Source organism: Fringilla coelebs, assembly GCF_963513975.1.
Source record: "Fringilla coelebs genome assembly, chromosome: 22".
Taxonomy (NCBI): Eukaryota; Metazoa; Chordata; class Aves; order Passeriformes; family Fringillidae; genus Fringilla; species Fringilla coelebs.
In genome coordinates, this window is record NC_140048.1 from 7,657,867 (window position 1) to 7,676,356 (window position 18,490).

Genomic DNA, 18,490 nt, shown 5'->3' on the forward strand with positions numbered 1-18,490 from the left:
GCATCCTACCATAATGAAAATATCTTAAATTTCCAACATTAAATAGTGAGTTTTTAATATCATTCCAGCAAATGCTTTCCTTTCTAGCACAGGAATCACAAGGCAAGGTGTGACTCTGCAAAATCACTGAGCCCTGGAATTAAAAGTTCTGGCACATGCAGCTGTTAGAGGGATAACTGAAATGTGCCTGGAGGGTTAATTCCAAGCGGCCATCACAGCACATGGAAGTTCCTCCATTTTTTCCTGTGAATTAATCCCATCTCCCACCTGCAGAACCCTTCCCAGTCTGTGTCAGGGCAGAGGGCAGGAGCTCCAAGCTCCCCTTGCAGCCCCCCTGGCCCTGGTGCTGTGCCCACACACAAACCTGAGATGGAACACCGGCTCCAAATCCCCAGGAAATGCCCCTGAATTCCTCCTGACCACCCAGTTACCCTCCCACCATCACAAAATGCTTCAGCCCTGGGGGAACTTCTGCACCCAGAGGTGTTTTGCTGTGCTTTGGATTTTTAGACAGTGAGAAGAAGCTTTATTACAGGAAAAGAAGGAAGATCCTGATGTTCCCCAGGAAGAATCCAAAGCCTTTCCCTCTCCCATGCTGCCACCTGGTGACAAATCCTGCTCCTAAAAGACCAAAACTCATCCGACAGGAGCAGCTTTCAGCTCCATCGAACCACAGCTGGTGCAGACATCTAATCCTGCAAAAAGTAAATTCATTTTTAGTTGGGGGATTGCTGATCCTGGTGGATGCTGCTCCTCTCTCCCTGGCTGTGCAGAGCTCCCTGCAGCAGCTGGGATTTGGCACAGCCATTTCTATAAACCACAGAGTGTCTGCAACATCACCTTACCCTGCAAAAACACCCAGAACTAATTCTGCTGAAAAAACTAACACAGATTTTAAAAAAATAATAATAAAAATTAAGAAGTTGTCTATCATATTTTCCTTGAGAAAAAAAAGCCAGCATTTCCTATTTTTTCCACTCCTTGTGGATGTCACCTCCCAGATGTCCCAGCACACCCATTTAGGGCTTCCTTCTGTGCCTCTCCAGATTCTTCCACATCTCATTTTATACCCAATTCTGATAACTAAAGTATCCTCACCAAATTCTGCCTTATAAACATTCACAGGGATGCTCTTCCAGAATAATCCTTTTCCTTAAGGCAAAGCCAACAGCCACACAACTCAGTTTTCCCTTCTGCAGGTACCAGGAATGTTCTTCAGTAAGAAGAACTTAAATTCTCTCTCCAGGAAGAGAATGTGTTTTCTTCAGTAAAAACTTTCTTTTTAGACACAGTGGACACAGAGGATATTAACTTTCTTTACTAAAAGCTGCATGGTTTGCTTGGCACAATGGAATTTTTTTTTTTTAATTTGCTTTACATGGAATTGCTGTGTAAAATTCCTTTCTTTTCTCCTAAAAACTGAAAAATCTGTACAAAAATGCATTTGGAAACTGCATTGTGTATCATGCAGAATGTTAAAAAAAAAAAAAAAGAAAAACCAGGTTTTTTCCCACCAACAAGCAACAAGTGGAATAATTAATGCATTAATTAATGCATACCAAGTGTCAACTGTCCATGGGGCAAGAAGAAAAGTCCAGGCATTCCACACAGCCCACTGCCCCTGAAGGGGGTGTGAAAAGGGAGAGCTTCCAGCCCCTGTGACACTCCCAGAGCCTTGATCACTCAGCTATTGCCAACTTTGATGCTTCACAAGATGCCACTGGGCTATTTCATGAACTCCTTTGCACACCCTCCTTTTCATTTTTAAGCTGCCTTTGTCTTCATGATGATTTAGGGGAAAAATAAAAGAAAAGAGAAAACAAAAAAAAACCAAAAAAAGGGGTTATTTTGGGGGTTTTTAACCAGCCCCACTGTGTGTCACAGTTCAAACCATGTCCAATTCAGGCCTGGTTTCTTTGGGCTAGGCACCAAGTTCCTGCACTGGAGCAGTTTTTGATCCTTTCTCCTCATTTTGATCTCCTTTCTCCTCCTGCCCGTGCTGTTCATGCTTTATGACATGCCAAAGGGAAACACAAAGTATGAACAGCCAGCTTTAATCAGCTTTTATCAGCTTTTATCAGCAAATCCTACTCTTTCCACTCCAACAGCCAGGATTCTACTGCTCTCTTATAAGCAAGAACCACTGTTGGGTCACTCTCAAATCAGATTTTAATGTATTACCCAAAAAGAGAGACACCTCTGACTCCTGCACTGCTGCAAAGGAAAGGAAACAGCCCCACCAACAAGCAGGGAGGGGAATTTTCAGCTGGAGGACTAAGACCATTCTTCAGGATATTATTACAAAACTGCCCCTTTACAGGCATCTTCTTTACACTCATGGGGCACAGAACTTTTCTTCCTTTGCCAGATATTTGTGAGGGCAGCTGCACCAGCCAGCAGAACCACAGACACAAGGATTTCCATGGCTGCTGTCAGAGGTGGAGCTGGGGAAGTGTTCTTCTCCTCAGGTGTGATGGGAGAAAACCCCTCAAAAACCTGGCAAACCCCTTCAATTGTGGCAACCCTCTGAAAACCTGGAAAAACACTCAAATCCCAAGCCAACCCCTCTAAACATGGCAAAAACCCACCCCTCAAAGTCTGGCAAACCAACCCCTCAAATCCTGGTAGAAACCCACCTAAACCTGGCACAAACCCACCCCTCTAAACCTGGCTTACCAAGCCCCTAAATCCTGCTACAAACCCCTCTAAACATGGTAAAAACCAACGCCTCTAAACCTGGCAAACCAAGCTCTTAAATCCTGGTAAAAACCCCAATAAACCTGGCATAAATCCACTCTTCAAATCCTGGTAGAAACCAACCTCTCAAATCCTAGTACCAACCCTTCCAAACCTGGCACAAATCAATCCTTCAAACCTGGTAAACCAAGCCCTCAAATCCTGATAGAAACCCCTCTAAACCTGGCAGACTAAGCCCCTAAATCCTGGTAAAAACCCCACTAAACCTGGCACAAACCCATCCTTCAAATCCTGGTAAAAACCCCACTAAACCTGGCACAAACCAACCTCTCAAAACCTGTCAAACCAACCTCTCAAATCCTAGTACCAACCCTTCCAAACCTGGCACAAACCAATCCTTCAAATCTGGCAAACCAACCCCTCAAATCCTGGTAGAAACCCCTCTAAACCTGGCACAAACCTACCCCTCTAAACCTGGCAAACCAAGCACCTAAATCTTGGTAAAAACCCCACTAAACCTGGCACAAACCCATCCTTCAAATCCTGGTAAAAACCCCACTAAACCTGGCACAATCCAACCCCTCAAATCCTGGTAAAAACCCCACAAAACCTGGTAAAAACCAATCCCTCTAAACCTGGCAAACCCATCCTTTAAATCCTGGTAAAAACCCCACTAAACCTGGCACAAACCAACCTTTCAAATCCTGCTACAAACCCCACTAAGCTTGGTGCAATCCAACCCCTCAAATCCTACTACAAACCCCACTAAACCTGGCACAAACCAACCTCTCAAAACCTGTCAAACCAACCTCTCAAATCCTAGTACTAACCCTTCCAAACCTGGCACAAACCAATCCTTCAAACCTGGAAAACCAAGCCCTCAAATCCTGGTAGAAACCCCTCTAAACCTGGCACAAACCAACCAGTCTAAACCTGGCAAACCAAGCACCTAAATCTTGGTAAAAACCCCACTAAACCTGGCACAAACCCATCCTTCAAATCCTGGTACAAACCCCACAAAACCTGGTAAAAACCAACCCCTCTAAACCTGGCAAACCCATCCTTTAAATCCTGGTAAAAACCCCACTAAGCCTGGTACAAACCAACCCCTCAAATCCTGCTACAAACCCCACTAAACCTGGCACAAACCCACCCCTCAAAATTCGGCTTAGTGGTCTGTTTGTGAATAAATGGTGTGGAAATAGGAGTCAGGTTTTGGGCAGGTGCAGGACATTGGGACAGGACTGAGGGAACGCTCAGTGGGATCCTGCAGGAATGGCAGGAGCCCTCCTTGAGGTTTGGGGTGACTCACATGGTGGGATTCACGGGAATACACAGAGTAAACGTGAATGGGAGCTCCCTGAGCTTGACAAAAAAGCCATTTCTTCAGAGTGACAGCTTTTCCCAGCTGCACATCCTTCAGATGGAGAGACCCAGACAGAAGTTGCACACAAATGCATTTTATTGCTCTCTACACACACAGAGATGCATACACAGTATGCAGGTGAGCCATAGGGCAGTCCCAGCACTGGGAGAAACATCATCCACCAGGAATTCAAGCACTCAATACAGATAAAAATCATTATTATAATGAAAATGCTAAAAAAAGCATAGCTTACACCCAAAATGTATAACATTGACAAATCAAGCCTGTTACCTACTACTTTTCTTTAACATAAAGCAACAACATACTCTTTTTCTAAATTGAAAAAAGCATCAAATAGTAGAAATATTCCACATAGTTTCCTAACTCCTGGTCATCCCTCACACTGTATGTACAGGACTATGAAAGGGCCACGGGGGAGAAATCCAAACCAAACCCAAACCTGTTTTTGATGCTGCACAGCTGATAAGCAAGCAGAGGGAAATGCTTTAACCAAGTGTGAACGAACCAAAGGGAACAAATTCATCCTCCAGAGTGACTGAGCCAACCAGAGTGGCCAGCCAAGCCAGAGCAGAGCTGATGGCTCTTACTGGGAACAAGAGAGAAAATCTCCTACAGCAATTCCTGTCCATCACACGTGTAACATTTACAAAGACCCTCCTTCATCCTGAAGGCGTTGCCCCTGCCTGGGCAGCACTGCACCAGTGCCTACACAGCTCCAACACCAGACAGAACACCTCAGCTTTTGCCAGAGGCTCCCAAAAAAGCCAAAAGCACGGTGTTCTCACACATAAATAAAACAAAGGGGGGGAAATAAAATTCCCTACAGGAGAGAGGATCAGAGCTGGACTATCAGATGCAGTCAGATCCTTCCTCTGGACTGTCACAGGTCCTCCCCTGACTACCAGGGCCTCCAGAGAGGGCTGCTGTCCTTTGGAGACACTTGTTTCAGGGCACTGGCGTTCCCAGGGCAGAAGGAAACATCTGGAGCAGCTGCCTGGCTCTTCTGGAAGTGGCTCAAAAGCTTGGTCTGCGTTTCAGTCCGGACTTTGTGGAGAGAGAGGAAATAGAAAGCTTCTTGCAAGCACCTGGAGTAGCCCTCTCTGAAGTCAAACTGGGAGCTTTTATGGAAGGATCCTGCAGCTGGAGGAGGGAAGAAAAGAGGGAGAGGGAAGAAAGGATAGTTTAGTACAGCTGTCCATGGCTCGGGATTCATGCAACAGTCACAGATTTGCGGTAAAACGGAGACTGAAAGAAAACTCAAAACTCACTCTTCATCTGCAGCTGGCTCTGCTGCTTCAGGTAGCTGACAGTCATCTCCAGGATGTCGGCTTTCTCCAGCTTGGAGTTGGGCTGATGCCTCTGGAACTCCTTCTCCAGGAGCAGTTTCAGCTGCTCGATGCTGCTGTTGATCCGGTCCCGGCGCATTTTCTCCACCACCGGCTTCCTCAGCTGCAAAAAGCAAAGGAAAAGAGCCCTGTGATTAAAGGATCCTCTCCCTGACCCTCCACCAGCTCCCTCAGCTGCAAAAAGCAAAGGAAGAGAGCCCTGTGATTAAAGGATGCTCTCCCTGACCCTCCCCAGGGCTGTTTGCTGCCCACCACTGCTCCTCAGCAGAGCCAGGCGAGCTCCCAGCTGCTGCAAACTGCGCCTGCACTTACTTTGTTTTTCTCCTTTGGCGTCAGCAGGTTGTCAGGCTCCAAGAAAACGGCGCTGGGAGCCATCTGTCCTGAGCAGAGGGAGGGTTTGGAGGGGAATCCAGGAGGAACGTGCTGCTGGGAGCTGCCCGGAGCCCGTATTTATACGGTCTGAGCGTGTGGGTCTGCGGCTCGGCGGCGTTTCCCACACTCCCCAGCCAATCCCTGCCAGGGCCAGCACAAAGGGAGAAGCAGCTATTCTTGCATGCTCCAGTGGCACTGAATAGCTCGGGGATAATGACCTTCTTCTCCCAGATGAGCAGGTGGGGAGTGCGCGCTCCCCGAAAGGCCGCCAGCGCATCCCGCGTGTGTCAGGAGCTGGGAAAGAGCTGCCCTGCCACGGGAAGGGCTGCTGACTAATGCCAGGGATCAATGGCATTCCAGGGGCAGCCCGGGGGTCACAGGCAGGAGGAGGAAGGAGGAGGAGGAGGAAGGAGGAGGAAGGTCAGCTGCCCATGGCGGGATTGCCCAGGCACGCGCCAGCAGCTCCCGGCGACCAGAAATTGTCACCGACGTGTTTTGTGAAAAACCCTTTCCTTAGGATTCCTCCTCCTGAGAAGCTGAGAGGCCTCAGGAGCAAAATGTGAGCAATGATTGTCTGCTGCTGTGGAATGCAACAGGTGGAGCTGGGATTGGGCTCATGTGGTTGTTTTTAATTAATGGCCAATCCCAGTCCGGCTGTCCAGAGAAAAACCTTTGTCATTCATTCCTTTTCTATCCTCACCCAGCCTTCTGATGAAATCCTTCCTTCTATTCTTTTAGTAGAGTTTATAATATAATATATATCATAAAATAATAAATCAGCCTTCTGAATCATGGAGTCAAGATTCTCATCTCCTCCTAATCCTGTGACCCCTGTGCGTACCATCACAAAAAATTCCCCAAAGCCACCAACCTGCTTTCCACCTGTGGCTCTCTCACAGGTGGCTCTGGCAGCCCCTTTGCCCAAGGGAAGCAGAAAACACCTTCCTGCTTTGACTTGCTGCAAATAAAAGTGTTTCATTTTAAGTACGCACAATTATTACACTAAATATACTAAATCCACACACAAAACTGAAATGCACAAAAATTATAGTAAATATCATAACTGTATAATATATAATAGTATAATAGTATAGTATTTATTTAGTATATATCTATTATACTATACTTATGAAAAAAAATTATACTAAATAACATTTGAAAATGTTATTTCATATAATTTTTCTAAGGCCATGAAATGGCTGGAAAGGAAGATAAACTCAAATTCCCAATCAGGAAAACATTTTCTGGTTTGATCCTTGTTCCCTTCTCTCAGAATTTTATGCAGCCCCTAAGAAAACTCTCATAAGCTCTTTATGCTCCTGTTTCCAAAAACCTGCAAGACAAATACTTGTGGAGAAGGGTCCTGGGATTGTTTCAGAATCAGTTCAGTATCACATGCTGCCTCTTGCTTCCTCCCCAAAACACATTTTAATTATTTTAATTTAGTCTGCAAACAAAGGAAAACTGGGTGCAGAAAAGATTTACATCCTCATAAACGCATCAGAAATCCAATTCCCCATTCCTCATTATTCTCCCCTGGGCCAGTTGCTGTGTTTGATGTCCTCAGGAGCTGCCTGCAGCTGGGAGAGCTGACACTGATAAAAACACAGCCAGGGATTCCCCATGGAAAACTTTAACCAAAATTCATCCACCAAGTAACGCCAGGGCTTATGTTTGTGGAGCTCTTACTGCAGTGAGTGAACCCCACCTGCATTCACATTAATACACCTGCAGGTGAGCTCACCTTGACACTGATGTGTGTGTGTGGCCCCTGGTGTGAGCACACTCCCCCAGAGCACGGGGACACGTCCCTCCCTGCCTCTCAGCTCATTATTGGTGCACCAGGTAAGGCTCCAGTGACCTCCTCCAGGCTCTGCTTTTCCATCCCCATTGTGCTGCCCTGAATGGGCTCCCTTCTCCCAGCACAGAGCAGCAGCTGTTGAGCTCAGGGTCTTTTATGTCAACTTGTGGGAAAGCTTTTGTGGCACCGGTTCACATGTTCTCCTCAAAGCCTGTGGATTATCTCTGAGCCCATGTAATGCCACCTCTGAAACCAATCCTGCCCTCTGTGCAGGAGAGTCCCTGAAACAGAAGCTCCAGAGCTGGGACTCGTTTCTACAGCTCGTTAATTGAGCTCAGGAAGAAGAAAAGTGCCAGTCCTGTGATGGGCAGGGTGGTTTTGCCAGAGAAAATTGCTGTTTCCTTCTTGCTGCTTTCCTCTGATGCTCCACACAGCACCCAGATAAAAATTACATTAATTCCTCCACCTCTGAAACCAATCTCACCCTCTGGGCATCCCTCTCGGGGAGAGTCCCTGAAACAGAAGCTCCAGAGCTGGGACTTGTTCCTCCAGCTCATTAATTGAGCTCAGGAAGAAGGAAAGTGCCAGTCCTGTTTCCCTCTGTCTGCTTTCCTCTGGTGCTCCACACAGCACCCAGATAAAAACTGCATTAATTCCGTGGGAGCAGTCCTGCCCACCTCACCCTCCTTGCTCCTGGGAGTGGCTGTGCATGGCACAGTCGAGGGGTCAGGGCTCAGAATTTCCTCTCCACCAGCACCCAAACTGACCCAGAGCCTGCACCTGAGGAGGCTGAACACAAAGTCCAAGTGCTCAGCAAAAAAAAATAATTAAAAAAAAATAAATAAATAAAATTAATTTTCTGTGGCATTCCACTTTTGCTGGAGAGGCTGGCAGACCTACCTACTTAAAGTGGGTGTGATAATAAGAATTACAATATTCTGTGTATTACTGGGAGGTGAACGTAGCAAATCTCCCCTGGGTGGGAAACCCATCAAGGTTTCTCCATCCTTGCTCTGTGTCACACACAGATTTTAAGGAATTGGAAATAAAAACATGCATTTTAAAAAATTTTTATTTTCTCATTGGTCACACAAGCTCTGAGAGGAAAAATTGGCCAATTGCTGATCACCATCAGCTGTGTTGGACTCTGAGGAGCCAGACATGAGTTTTTATTGTTCATTTTTGTTAAATCTTCTGTCTGCATCCTTTATATTTCTTTATTATAGTTTAGTACAGTACATATTTGGTATATATATATAGTATATTATTGTATATATATATATATAGTATATATATACACTATATACTATATATACTCCATATATAGTATATGTACACTATAATATATACACACTATATATAATATATATTATATACTATATATATTGTGTATATATCATATAAATACTATATATAGTATCTATATTTAGTGCATATATACTAAATATTTATCTATTTAATATTTATATATATATATATATATTATTTTAGTAGAGGATATATATAGGATATATATTTTTAGTATAGTACAGCAATATTATATATAATATAATGCAATATAATATAGTATAGTATAGTATAGTATAGTATAGTATAGTATAGTATAGTATAATATAGTATGGTATAATATAATATAGTATAATGTAATGTTAATGTAATGTTAATATAATAATATTATATGATATAATATAGTATAATATGATATAATATGATATTGTATGATAATATAATATAATATAATATAATATAATATAATATAATATAATATAATATAATATAATATAATATAATATAATATAATATAATATAATATAATATAATATAATATAATATAATATAATATAATATAATATAATATAATATAATATAATATAATATAATATCAGCCTTCTGAGAGCATGGAGTCAGATTCCCATCTCTCACCTCACAACCACCACACATCTGGATGTTTGGAACAGGCCATCAAGAACAGCCTTGCCCCAGAATCCCTGCCAGATGTTGGCCCTTTGGAAAGCCCCAAGGATGCTGCTGCCTTCCCCAGTCTGGAGGGATGCTCCCAGTGCTGCCCAGATGGCCTTTTGGGAGCAGGGCTTTCCCACTGAGCACAAAGCAGAGCCAAGCACCGTTGCTAATGTGGTTTGTAGTCGGGCACACTTCCTTTGTGGCAGGAGGGAATGTGGTTAAGGAACAGTGTGGGAAACTCCAGAGCAGGAGAGGGCAAACTTCCCCAGCAAACTTCCCCAGCAAACTTCCCCAGCAAACTTCCCCAGCAAACTTCCCCAGCAAACTTCCCCAGCTGGGTGTTAGGGAGTCATTCAGACAGGGGAGCAGGGGCAGAGATGAACTGGGAACAGGAAAAACAGCAAAATTGGGATATTTTGCCAGTGCTGAGTCCTGCAGAGCATCCTGAGGTGGAAAATTAAATGGGTCCAGTCCCAAGGGCCTTCCTGAGATCCGCACTGAGGCCAACAGAGAATTTGGGCTCCAAGGTTTGCTTGGCAGATTTTGTACCTCTGGAGCTATTTCTGATCTCTGTGAACTTGTAAATACAAATTACCTCCACGCCTACCTCAGAATTTATCAAAACCTAACCAAAATTTGAATTTTCTCCCACCAAATACCAAAACAAGATTCAGCTCTGTTGTTTCTCATTTCTTTTCTCCACCTGGTATGGCTGGTGTAAAACTTGACTGAGTTTTCTCAGCTCCCATAGCTCCACGTGGGTCATACAAAACTCTCCACAGGAGTTGCTGCATTTCCTGGGACAGATTTTAACAGATTGGGGGGTTAAAGAGGCAAACAGGGGATGTGGCTCAGAATTCTCAGAGCAATCTCACCCACCTCTGCCACCTCCAGCAGGACAATTGCCTTTGGTGGATGAGCAAGACTCTGCTCTGCAGCTCCTTTTCCTGTCATTTCCTCCCAGCTTTCCTCCCAACCCTTCCCTCCATTTCCTCCCTGTCCTTCCCCATCCTGCTGCTTGGCTGGTGCAATTTCTCTCTGCCTCCACAGCTTCCTTCCCCTTTTTTTATTTTTTTATTATTTTTTCCTTTTTCCTGGTGGTTTGCCTTCCCTCCACGCAGGTTTTATAATCTGATTTTTCAATCTGTCACTCCTCTCCCCCCCTGGCTGTCACAGGCAGATGTGGTTTGGGGACAGGGGTGTCTCAGAGCCCCACAGCCCCGGTGAGTGTGGAGTTCCCTCCAGTTTCCCACACTGCTCTCCCATTCAGGGCATTCAGGCTCAGGATAAAGGAAGTGTGCCATGCTACAAGCTGAATTAGAAATGGTGTTTGACTTCCCTTTGTGCTCCACAGAAACCTTGCTCTGGGCAGACCATCTGCATCGCCCTCACCGTGGAGAAAACCATTGATCAAGGCCTGTCAGCCCAGCTGGGGGAACTTGGGAAAGTAATTCCTTGTGCCACTTCACTTCTTTAGGGCTTAACATCTGGCTGCAGGGGGAGGCCACAGTTGATGGTTTAACAGTCCTGCTTCCTTTCAAGTTTGGGATGCTGTTTTGATCCCAGATAAGCCTTTTCTGAAATCCTGATTTTAATAACGTGGAAAGCATCCAGAAGAGTAGGAATAATGCACTGGCTTTGCATTTTCAAAGTGCTTTACAAATGCCAGCTAATGAATTCTCAGCGACCTCCTCCGTGGTGAGGATGTATTATTAGCAGTGTTTTACAAAGGAGGGAAAATGAGGCTGAGAGGAGAAAACCAAGATTTCAAGATTTCAAGCAGCCAAGAGGTTGTTTGAGACATCTGGTTTGCAAAAATGCTCTGCACCAACTTTTGTTTTAATTAGCTTTGGCATCTCTGAATGGGGCCAGCTCCCTTGCTTGTGGGAGGAATTGGATTTCCAGGCTGGACCACACTCACAGCCATGCACCACCCAGATCAGCAGATACCAAAGTTCTCCTTTGCCCTCAAGTGCAGCACTGGGCTTTGAAAATGTTATTATTTAGTATAATTTTTTTGCTTTTATCAGACACCCTCTCTTCATTCTGCTGTCAGCTGAGCGTGGCAAAAATGTCACGGACATATTTTCTAAAAAATCCTTTTGCTAGGATTTTTTTCTCCAGAGAAGCTGAGAGGCCTCAGAAATGAAATGTGAACAATGATTGTCTGCTGCTGTGGGATGCAACAGGTGGAGCTGGGATTGGTCTCATGTGGTTGTTTTTAATTAAAGGCCAATCACAGTCCAGCTGTCTCAGACTCTCTGGTCAGTCACAAGATTTTATCATCATTCTTTCCTATTCCTTTCCAGCCTTCTGATGAAATCCTTTCTCTGGTCAGTCACAAGATTTTATTATCATTCTTTCCTATTCCTTTCCAGCCTTCTGATGAAATCCTTTCTTTTATTCTTTTAGTATAGTTTTAATAGATCATTTTATTTTAATATAATCTATATCATAAAATAATAAATCAGCCTTCTGAAACCTGGAGTCAAGGTTCTCATCTCTTCCCTCCTCCTGGGACCCCTGTGAACACCAGCACACAAAGGTGTCTCCAAAACCCACCTGCCTGGCAGGGCAGGACCTCACAGGAGCCCTGGGACACTTTTCCCCAGACACACACCCATTGTGCACCTGGTGACTGATGCCAAGCCCAAGAAAATGTGTTCCAGTGGGAGCTTTCACCCCAAAACTCACCCCAAAACTCAGGCTGAGCTCAAGGGAAAAGGAGCAATCCACTGGGGCATAAGGGAGAGTCAGCTCTAGCCTTGTTCCCAAGGCAGGGACAACCAAAGGAGGCTCAGGGGACGCCCAGGAAACCTCTGGCTCTTATCTCTTATCTCCCACCTCTGCCCTCACTGGCCTCTGAGTGATTAAATATCTGCCCCATGCAGATGGGAAAAAAAAAAAAAAAAAAAAACTTTTATTTTTATGGGAAACATCAATTTTTTTTGGTTAAACCTCTGTGATGTTCAGCCTATTTCTTGGTTCCTCAGAGCCCAGATTTTGATATTTGAAATGTTGGCAGCACTGCCTGACCCACAGAGGGGCAGAGCCCATTGTAAGAGCTGGGTGCCACCCTCTCCCAAAAATCCCTCCCCAAACCAAACAGTGATGGGAGTGCATGAACCCAGCAGCTTCTGTTTGTTGTGGCCTCCCTTGGGCAGGGCAGGAGGCTGATGGGGAGTTCCAGAGGAGCTCCCAGGGAACTCAGCACCATCCAGGGATGCTTGGGAGAAACCTCAAACCCACCTGGCAGCACGTGGGAGATCACCAAGCAACACAGACTGGCTGCTCTTTCCAAGGGTAAAAAGGGACCTTTTAATTTCTGCCTCCAACATTTATAGATTTCCAAAAGTGACAGTGGCTTGGAGGGTGACAGTGCCACCTCTCCAATGACACTGGGCAAACCAACAGCCCATCAGGTTTCTCCTCCTCCATAAAAGAATGCAAAACGAGGAGTTATTTACAGAAAGTGTGTGAGAAAGTTCATTACAAGAATCAAACATCAGAAGGCTCAGAAAAACTTAAAAAATCAGGAGATCCCTCAGCCCCTTTCCAAAATCCCTGATGACTGAGCCCTGAGCTCCACGAGCCCCGGGAAGCAGCAGAAGGACAGAATCCATCCCCTGGTTGTTTTCTGGGGTGTGGAAGGAGGAGGGTGACAAACCCAGCCCGTGGTGGCTCCCGCCAAGCCTGCTCCCAGGGCAATGTGTTCCTTTGAGCCATAATTGATTCCTGCCATCAGGCACCAGCCTGCTCTCCCCCAGGGTCAGCTCTTTCCCACATCCAAGCCCATTATCCCACAGACCATGCCTTTTGTACAACACACTCCAGCCATTCATGTGCAAAGCAGCTGTAATCCCCAGACCTTTCAGAGTCAATATACCAGGAAATAATAAATCCCTCTTGTGCACTCTTGAATGTGCCGAGAGGTGACTTGTGGGAATTTCAGCTGGGCAGAAAAAATAATAAATTCTCCTTAATTTTTAATTATTTGTGATACTCACTGTAGAAGGACTATGTCATTGGGGCATGACTACTCGGGGGTCACCACACAAGCAGCTATAGAAATTGCTTTTGCCTCTAACAACCCTAAAAATGCAGATCAAGTTGTCTCACATGTTTCTTAATGATCAAAGTCCACTTCCCTTCACTCGTGCACCTGGGAATGGCAGTATATTAAACATTCTGGATCTGGAGAAAAACTAATTAAAAAAGGTTAAATCTGTGAAGAATGTACTTTACAGTATTAAGACCCTTTTTGAGTGGGTTCTGATGTCTCAAGGAGGGAAGATAATGCCATGTTAATGACATTTAATGGAATATTTCATACAACAGTTCTAATAACAACATAACCTTTTCCCCTGGAAGAGGCAGATTGCCCTCGACTCCCACTCCATTGGTTCACATGCAGAGTTCCCTGTGGGAACAGAAGCCAGTCCTGAAAAACAAGTTTTTCATGGATATTTCTTTATATATTGCCTTCCAGCCAAACTTTTTTTATACTGTTTTCTGTTTCATGTCACTGGACAATCCTGAGCAGAGCATGACAGGCAGGATTAGAGTTGGGTTGGGGTTAGGGGCAGGGTTAGGGCTTGGAGAAGGGATCTTCATCTGAGACACAAAGAAAGCAGCGGCTCCTCAATTAAGAGCTGTCAGAGGATCATTAGGGGTCACCTCAAACAGGTAGCTCCTTGTCTTTTCACACCTTGACCAAAAACCTCCAGGGAGGAAGCTGTGAGAGGATGAGGGTGGTGAAGGGATGTGCTAACACTGCAGGGATTTATGGTGCTGAAATCTCTGAACCTTCACCCTTAGACCAGGTGCCCCCAGCAGTGACACACAGACCCAGCAGTTCACCAGGGCTCATCATTTTGAACAGCATCCAAAAATAACATTTCCCCCCCAGGTGTGTCTGCCTGGGACCCTGGCAGTACTCCTACTGCATCCACTGAAATCAGAGCTCATCCTCCCCTCCCTCCTTTCCCTGGGTATAAAACCTTTCCAACAGACCAGGAGAAGAGGCTCTCTCAGCACCCCCAGCCCTGCTGCTCCTCCACTCTGCTCCCTGAGAAAGGCACAAGGGCCACATGAGCCCCATCCCTGCCTCTCAGCACAGGCCACCTCCCAGAGGAAGAGCTCAGCACCACTCTCACCTTTCCCAAAAAAAGCAAACTGAGTCACAGTACAACAAACCAGAGCCCCAGCTCAGCATTCCTGCAGCCACCCCTGCATGAACCTCTGTGCCTGCCCTTGTCACCCCTTCCTCCCCTGGATGGTGAAACGTGCCCGTTTCAGCCTTCCTGGGTGAAAAAGCCACAGAGTTCATGGTGCCCCAACAGAAGCACAGCTCCACAAAGGGGTTATTAGCAGCAGGCTGTGTGGGTTTGGATTTCTCTGCCTTTCCCAGACTCTTCCCCCATTGATAACATTTCTTGCCGGGACAATAGAAGTGTGCCTTGCAACTCCTCCCGACATTAGTGACGGTGCTTGAGCCTGAATGATTTAAAGGGAAGGAATCCAACTCCCAAAAGACCATCTGGCTATCAGTTCTAATACAGCAATAAAGGTCAGGGCTTCTCAGGAGTCGGGAAAAAGATGGTTTTTGACACTGAAGTGTCTTCAACCAGCTTGGTCCATGCCTACCTGTCTGCCAGCAAGGCTCCCCTGCTAGGAAAGGGATAACTCAGGACAGCAGCTCCTGGAGGAAGGCCAGCCAGAGAACACAGGAAAACAGGCAACACCTCATTAAAGCTGGCAGAAGCTGGGGCTTGGTCTCTGAGCTGTGTCTTATTCTGTATCATAATCCTTTGACTGCTTCAAAGTGCTCATGAGATGTCTTGTCTCCTGGCTTTCCCACAAGGCAGGGAATAAAGGGGCTCCGAGGACAACATCTGCCCCTCACAAAGAGCTGAGTCCATTCAGGCTGCTACAATGAGTCCCACGTCACTGCCCAAAGCAGTGACACCTCCCTCCTTCCTGTCAACTGCCCATTGCCCCCGGGCTTCATTGCAGCAAGGAATTCTTTGGTTTTCTTACCTCACTGCACATTTCCCCCTCCCTTGCCGTGCCCAGATGCTCGCAGGAGGAGCACACCTCTGCCTGGGGCACCTGGGCTGGAGCCACACACGGCAGGGTGCAGCTTCCCCCAGGTGGCTTCTGGGTTCTTTTTGGTGCTGTCTCAAGGGTTGTACCCCAGCAGATATTTTACTCACAACACAAAATCAGAACTGACCTCCAGTGCCCTCAAAGCTTCATTCTTTATCTTGCCTTTATCACAAAATAAATGGTTGCTTTCCCAGCTCCACACGCCGCACACTCCACTGCCACCAGGATATTAAAAATCCCTTTGCCAGGATTTCTCCTCCTGGCAAGATGAGAAGCCTCAGCTTCTCCATGTTTTGCTGCTCTGGAGATTGTTTATCCAAACATGTGAATTGTTTTTAATTAATGACCAGTCACGGTTCAGGTGTGTGGGACCCTGAGGAGTCAGTCACAAGTTTTTATTATCGTTCTTGTTAAACCTTCTGCCTGTATCCTTCTCTTTCTTAGTATGGGAATGGAATGGGATGGGATGGGATGGGATGGGATGGGATGGGATGGGATGGGATGGGATAGAATAGAATAGAATAGAATAGAATAGAATAGAATAGAATAGAATAGAATAGAATAGAATAGAATAGAATAGAATAGAATAGAATAGAATAGAATAATCAGCCTTCTGAGAACGTGGAGTCAAATTCTCATCTCTCACCACAAACTCAACACACGCACAGAGCTCCTCCAAGCTCTGGGAAGGGCAGAGATGTCCCTGGGGCTGTCGATTTGAGCTCTGGCAGGGCTGCCCTCCCTTTCCCACCTTCCCCCAAAAGCGTGCCTCCTCCACACCACGGCACATGCCAGGCTCAGGAATGCCACTGGTGCCAGCCCAACCAGCTGGAGGCTCGGTGCTTTCCCAGCTCCACACTCCACCAGCAGCGTGGGCAGAAGGTTATTCTCCCCGGGGCATTGGCAATCAATGTACCATGCACTAATGGATGCTTCCTCTATTGTCCCTCTGCGGGGCTGGATTGGCTGCGGGGCTGTGGGAAACACCGGCCATCCCCACACTCACGTATCTGCCCCGGCTCCCTGGGTATAAATAGAGGGATTTGGGAGCTGCCAGAGCATCTCCTGACACTCGGCACAGCAGCTGCCTGGGGTCTGTGCCCAGGGCTGAGCGCTCAGAATGGCTCCCAGCAATGCTCTCATGATCCACATGGAGGAGAAGCTGCTGCCAAAGGAAAAGAATAAAGTAAGTAGAGCCCCTGAGGGGATTGGAAGGGCTGGCCTGCTTCTAGAAAATAAATATAACATGGGAGAAGAAGGGGAAGTGGTCTGGGGGAGGGCAAATATGTTAAAGAGAGATTGGGGGATTAGATAGGTTTTTAAAAATTAAAAAGAGTGGGGAATGGGCAAGCAGCGTCACACAGCTCTCCTGGCAGAAATAAGCATCTTTGAAGATGGGTGTATCAGGGCATCAGAGGGGAAACTGGGTCAGGTCTCAGCAAATCCCTGAGGATCTGCTCCCTCTCTCGCAGCTGAGGAAGCCGGTGGTGGAGAAAATGCGCCGGGACCGGATCAACAGCAGCATCGAGCAGCTGAAACTGCTCCTGGAGAAGGAGTTCCAGAGGCACCAGCCCAACTCCAAGCTGGAGAAAGCCGACATCCTGGAAGTGGCTGTCAGCTACCTGAAGCAGCAGAGCCAGCTGCAGGACCAAAAAAGTGAGTGCAGGGCAGGTATGGCACACCTGGACCTGCTCCCAGGGCTGTGCCCTCCCAGACACCCCGAGGCGAGCACCTGGGGCACCCCAGGCACGTGAAAGTCACTGCACAAATTGTTGATTTGAGCTCTAGCAGGGCTGCCCTCCCTTTCCCACCTTCCCCCAAAAGCGTGCCTCCTCCACACCACAGCACATCCCAGGCTCAGGAATGCCACTGGTGCCAGCCCAGCCAGCTGGAGGCTCGGTGCTTTCCCAGCTCCACACTCCACCAGCAGCATTGGTGTTGGGTCCCTGCCCCGTGTTTTGGCCGTGATTTTAACCCTCTGCATCTGCTTTCCTTTCCCTTTCAGCCTTCATCCACAAGAGCCCGGAGCAGGACTTTAACAGCGGGTACCTGCGGTGCCTGAAGGAAGCCATGCACTTTCTGTCCTACTACGAGCCCAAGAAGGAGACCCAGGTCCAGCTGATCAAGCACTTCTGCAAGGCTCAGCTGGCTGCAGATGCCTCCTACTCTGCAGCTCTGCGTGGCTCCCCCCTGTCTCCCTGCGTGCTTCCCAGAAAACAGCCTGCCCAGAAGAGCCTGCCTGCTGCTCCCACCATCTGGAGACCCTGGTAGAGCTGCCGAGCTTTATTCCCAACGTTTTGCTCCAAAAACTAGAGGGACCTGTGGTTTATTAGTTCCTCTTTGAAGTAGGAAACGTTGCTTTCCAAAGGTGGGAGGAGGGGGTGGTTATTGGTTTTTTTTCTGTCACCAGAAATGAGGGTCGCTGGGTGGTTTCCCTTCATAGTGAAGGACTCTGGGTGTATCTTGCAGCAAATTTGTTGCTTTTATCGGTGGCTCCTGGCCAAAGACAGGACCAAGTCCTGTGGTGATTTAGAGAGCAGATGACCTTTGGTTTCCATCACAGGCTCTGCTGAGCCTGTGGCTGTCAGGGGAAATCTTTCTGCTGGCTGCCTGGGTCACAGTTCAAGTGCTCCATTGTCTCTAGATAATGTATTGACCTTCCTCAAGAAGGAGCCCTTTGGGGAATGTATTTTGTATCATAAAGAGAGCATTGAGCCTTTCCCTTTTGAGTGAAAGTTGTCATTAAGAAATGCTGATTCTTCTGAAGCTCCTCTGCTATTTTTAGTATCCTTCTTACAGAAAGTGGTGACGATCACA

At 46.6% G+C, this 18,490-nt stretch overlaps 2 protein-coding genes across 2 annotated transcripts; one reads left to right on the forward strand and one right to left on the reverse strand.

Moving 5' to 3' along the window:
• Window positions 1–4,982: 4,982 nt before the first annotated feature.
• LOC311162073 (transcription factor HES-5-like) lies at window positions 4,983–5,805 on the reverse strand (the record flags this gene model as incomplete). The annotated part of the gene is made up of 3 exons (XM_084220205.1): window positions 4,983–5,224; window positions 5,353–5,533; window positions 5,743–5,805. 3 exons carry the CDS (start codon window positions 5,803–5,805, stop codon window positions 4,983–4,985), a joined length of 486 nt encoding a protein of 161 aa, XP_084076331.1.
• Window positions 5,806–16,780: 10,975 nt separating this feature from the next.
• LOC311162212 (transcription factor HES-5-like) lies at window positions 16,781–17,944 on the forward strand (the record flags this gene model as incomplete). The annotated part of the gene is made up of 3 exons (XM_084220436.1): window positions 16,781–16,859; window positions 17,146–17,329; window positions 17,679–17,944. Exons 1-3 carry the CDS (start codon window positions 16,794–16,796, stop codon window positions 17,942–17,944), a joined length of 516 nt encoding a protein of 171 aa, XP_084076562.1. The 5' UTR covers window positions 16,781–16,793.
• Window positions 17,945–18,490: the final 546 nt, after the last annotated feature.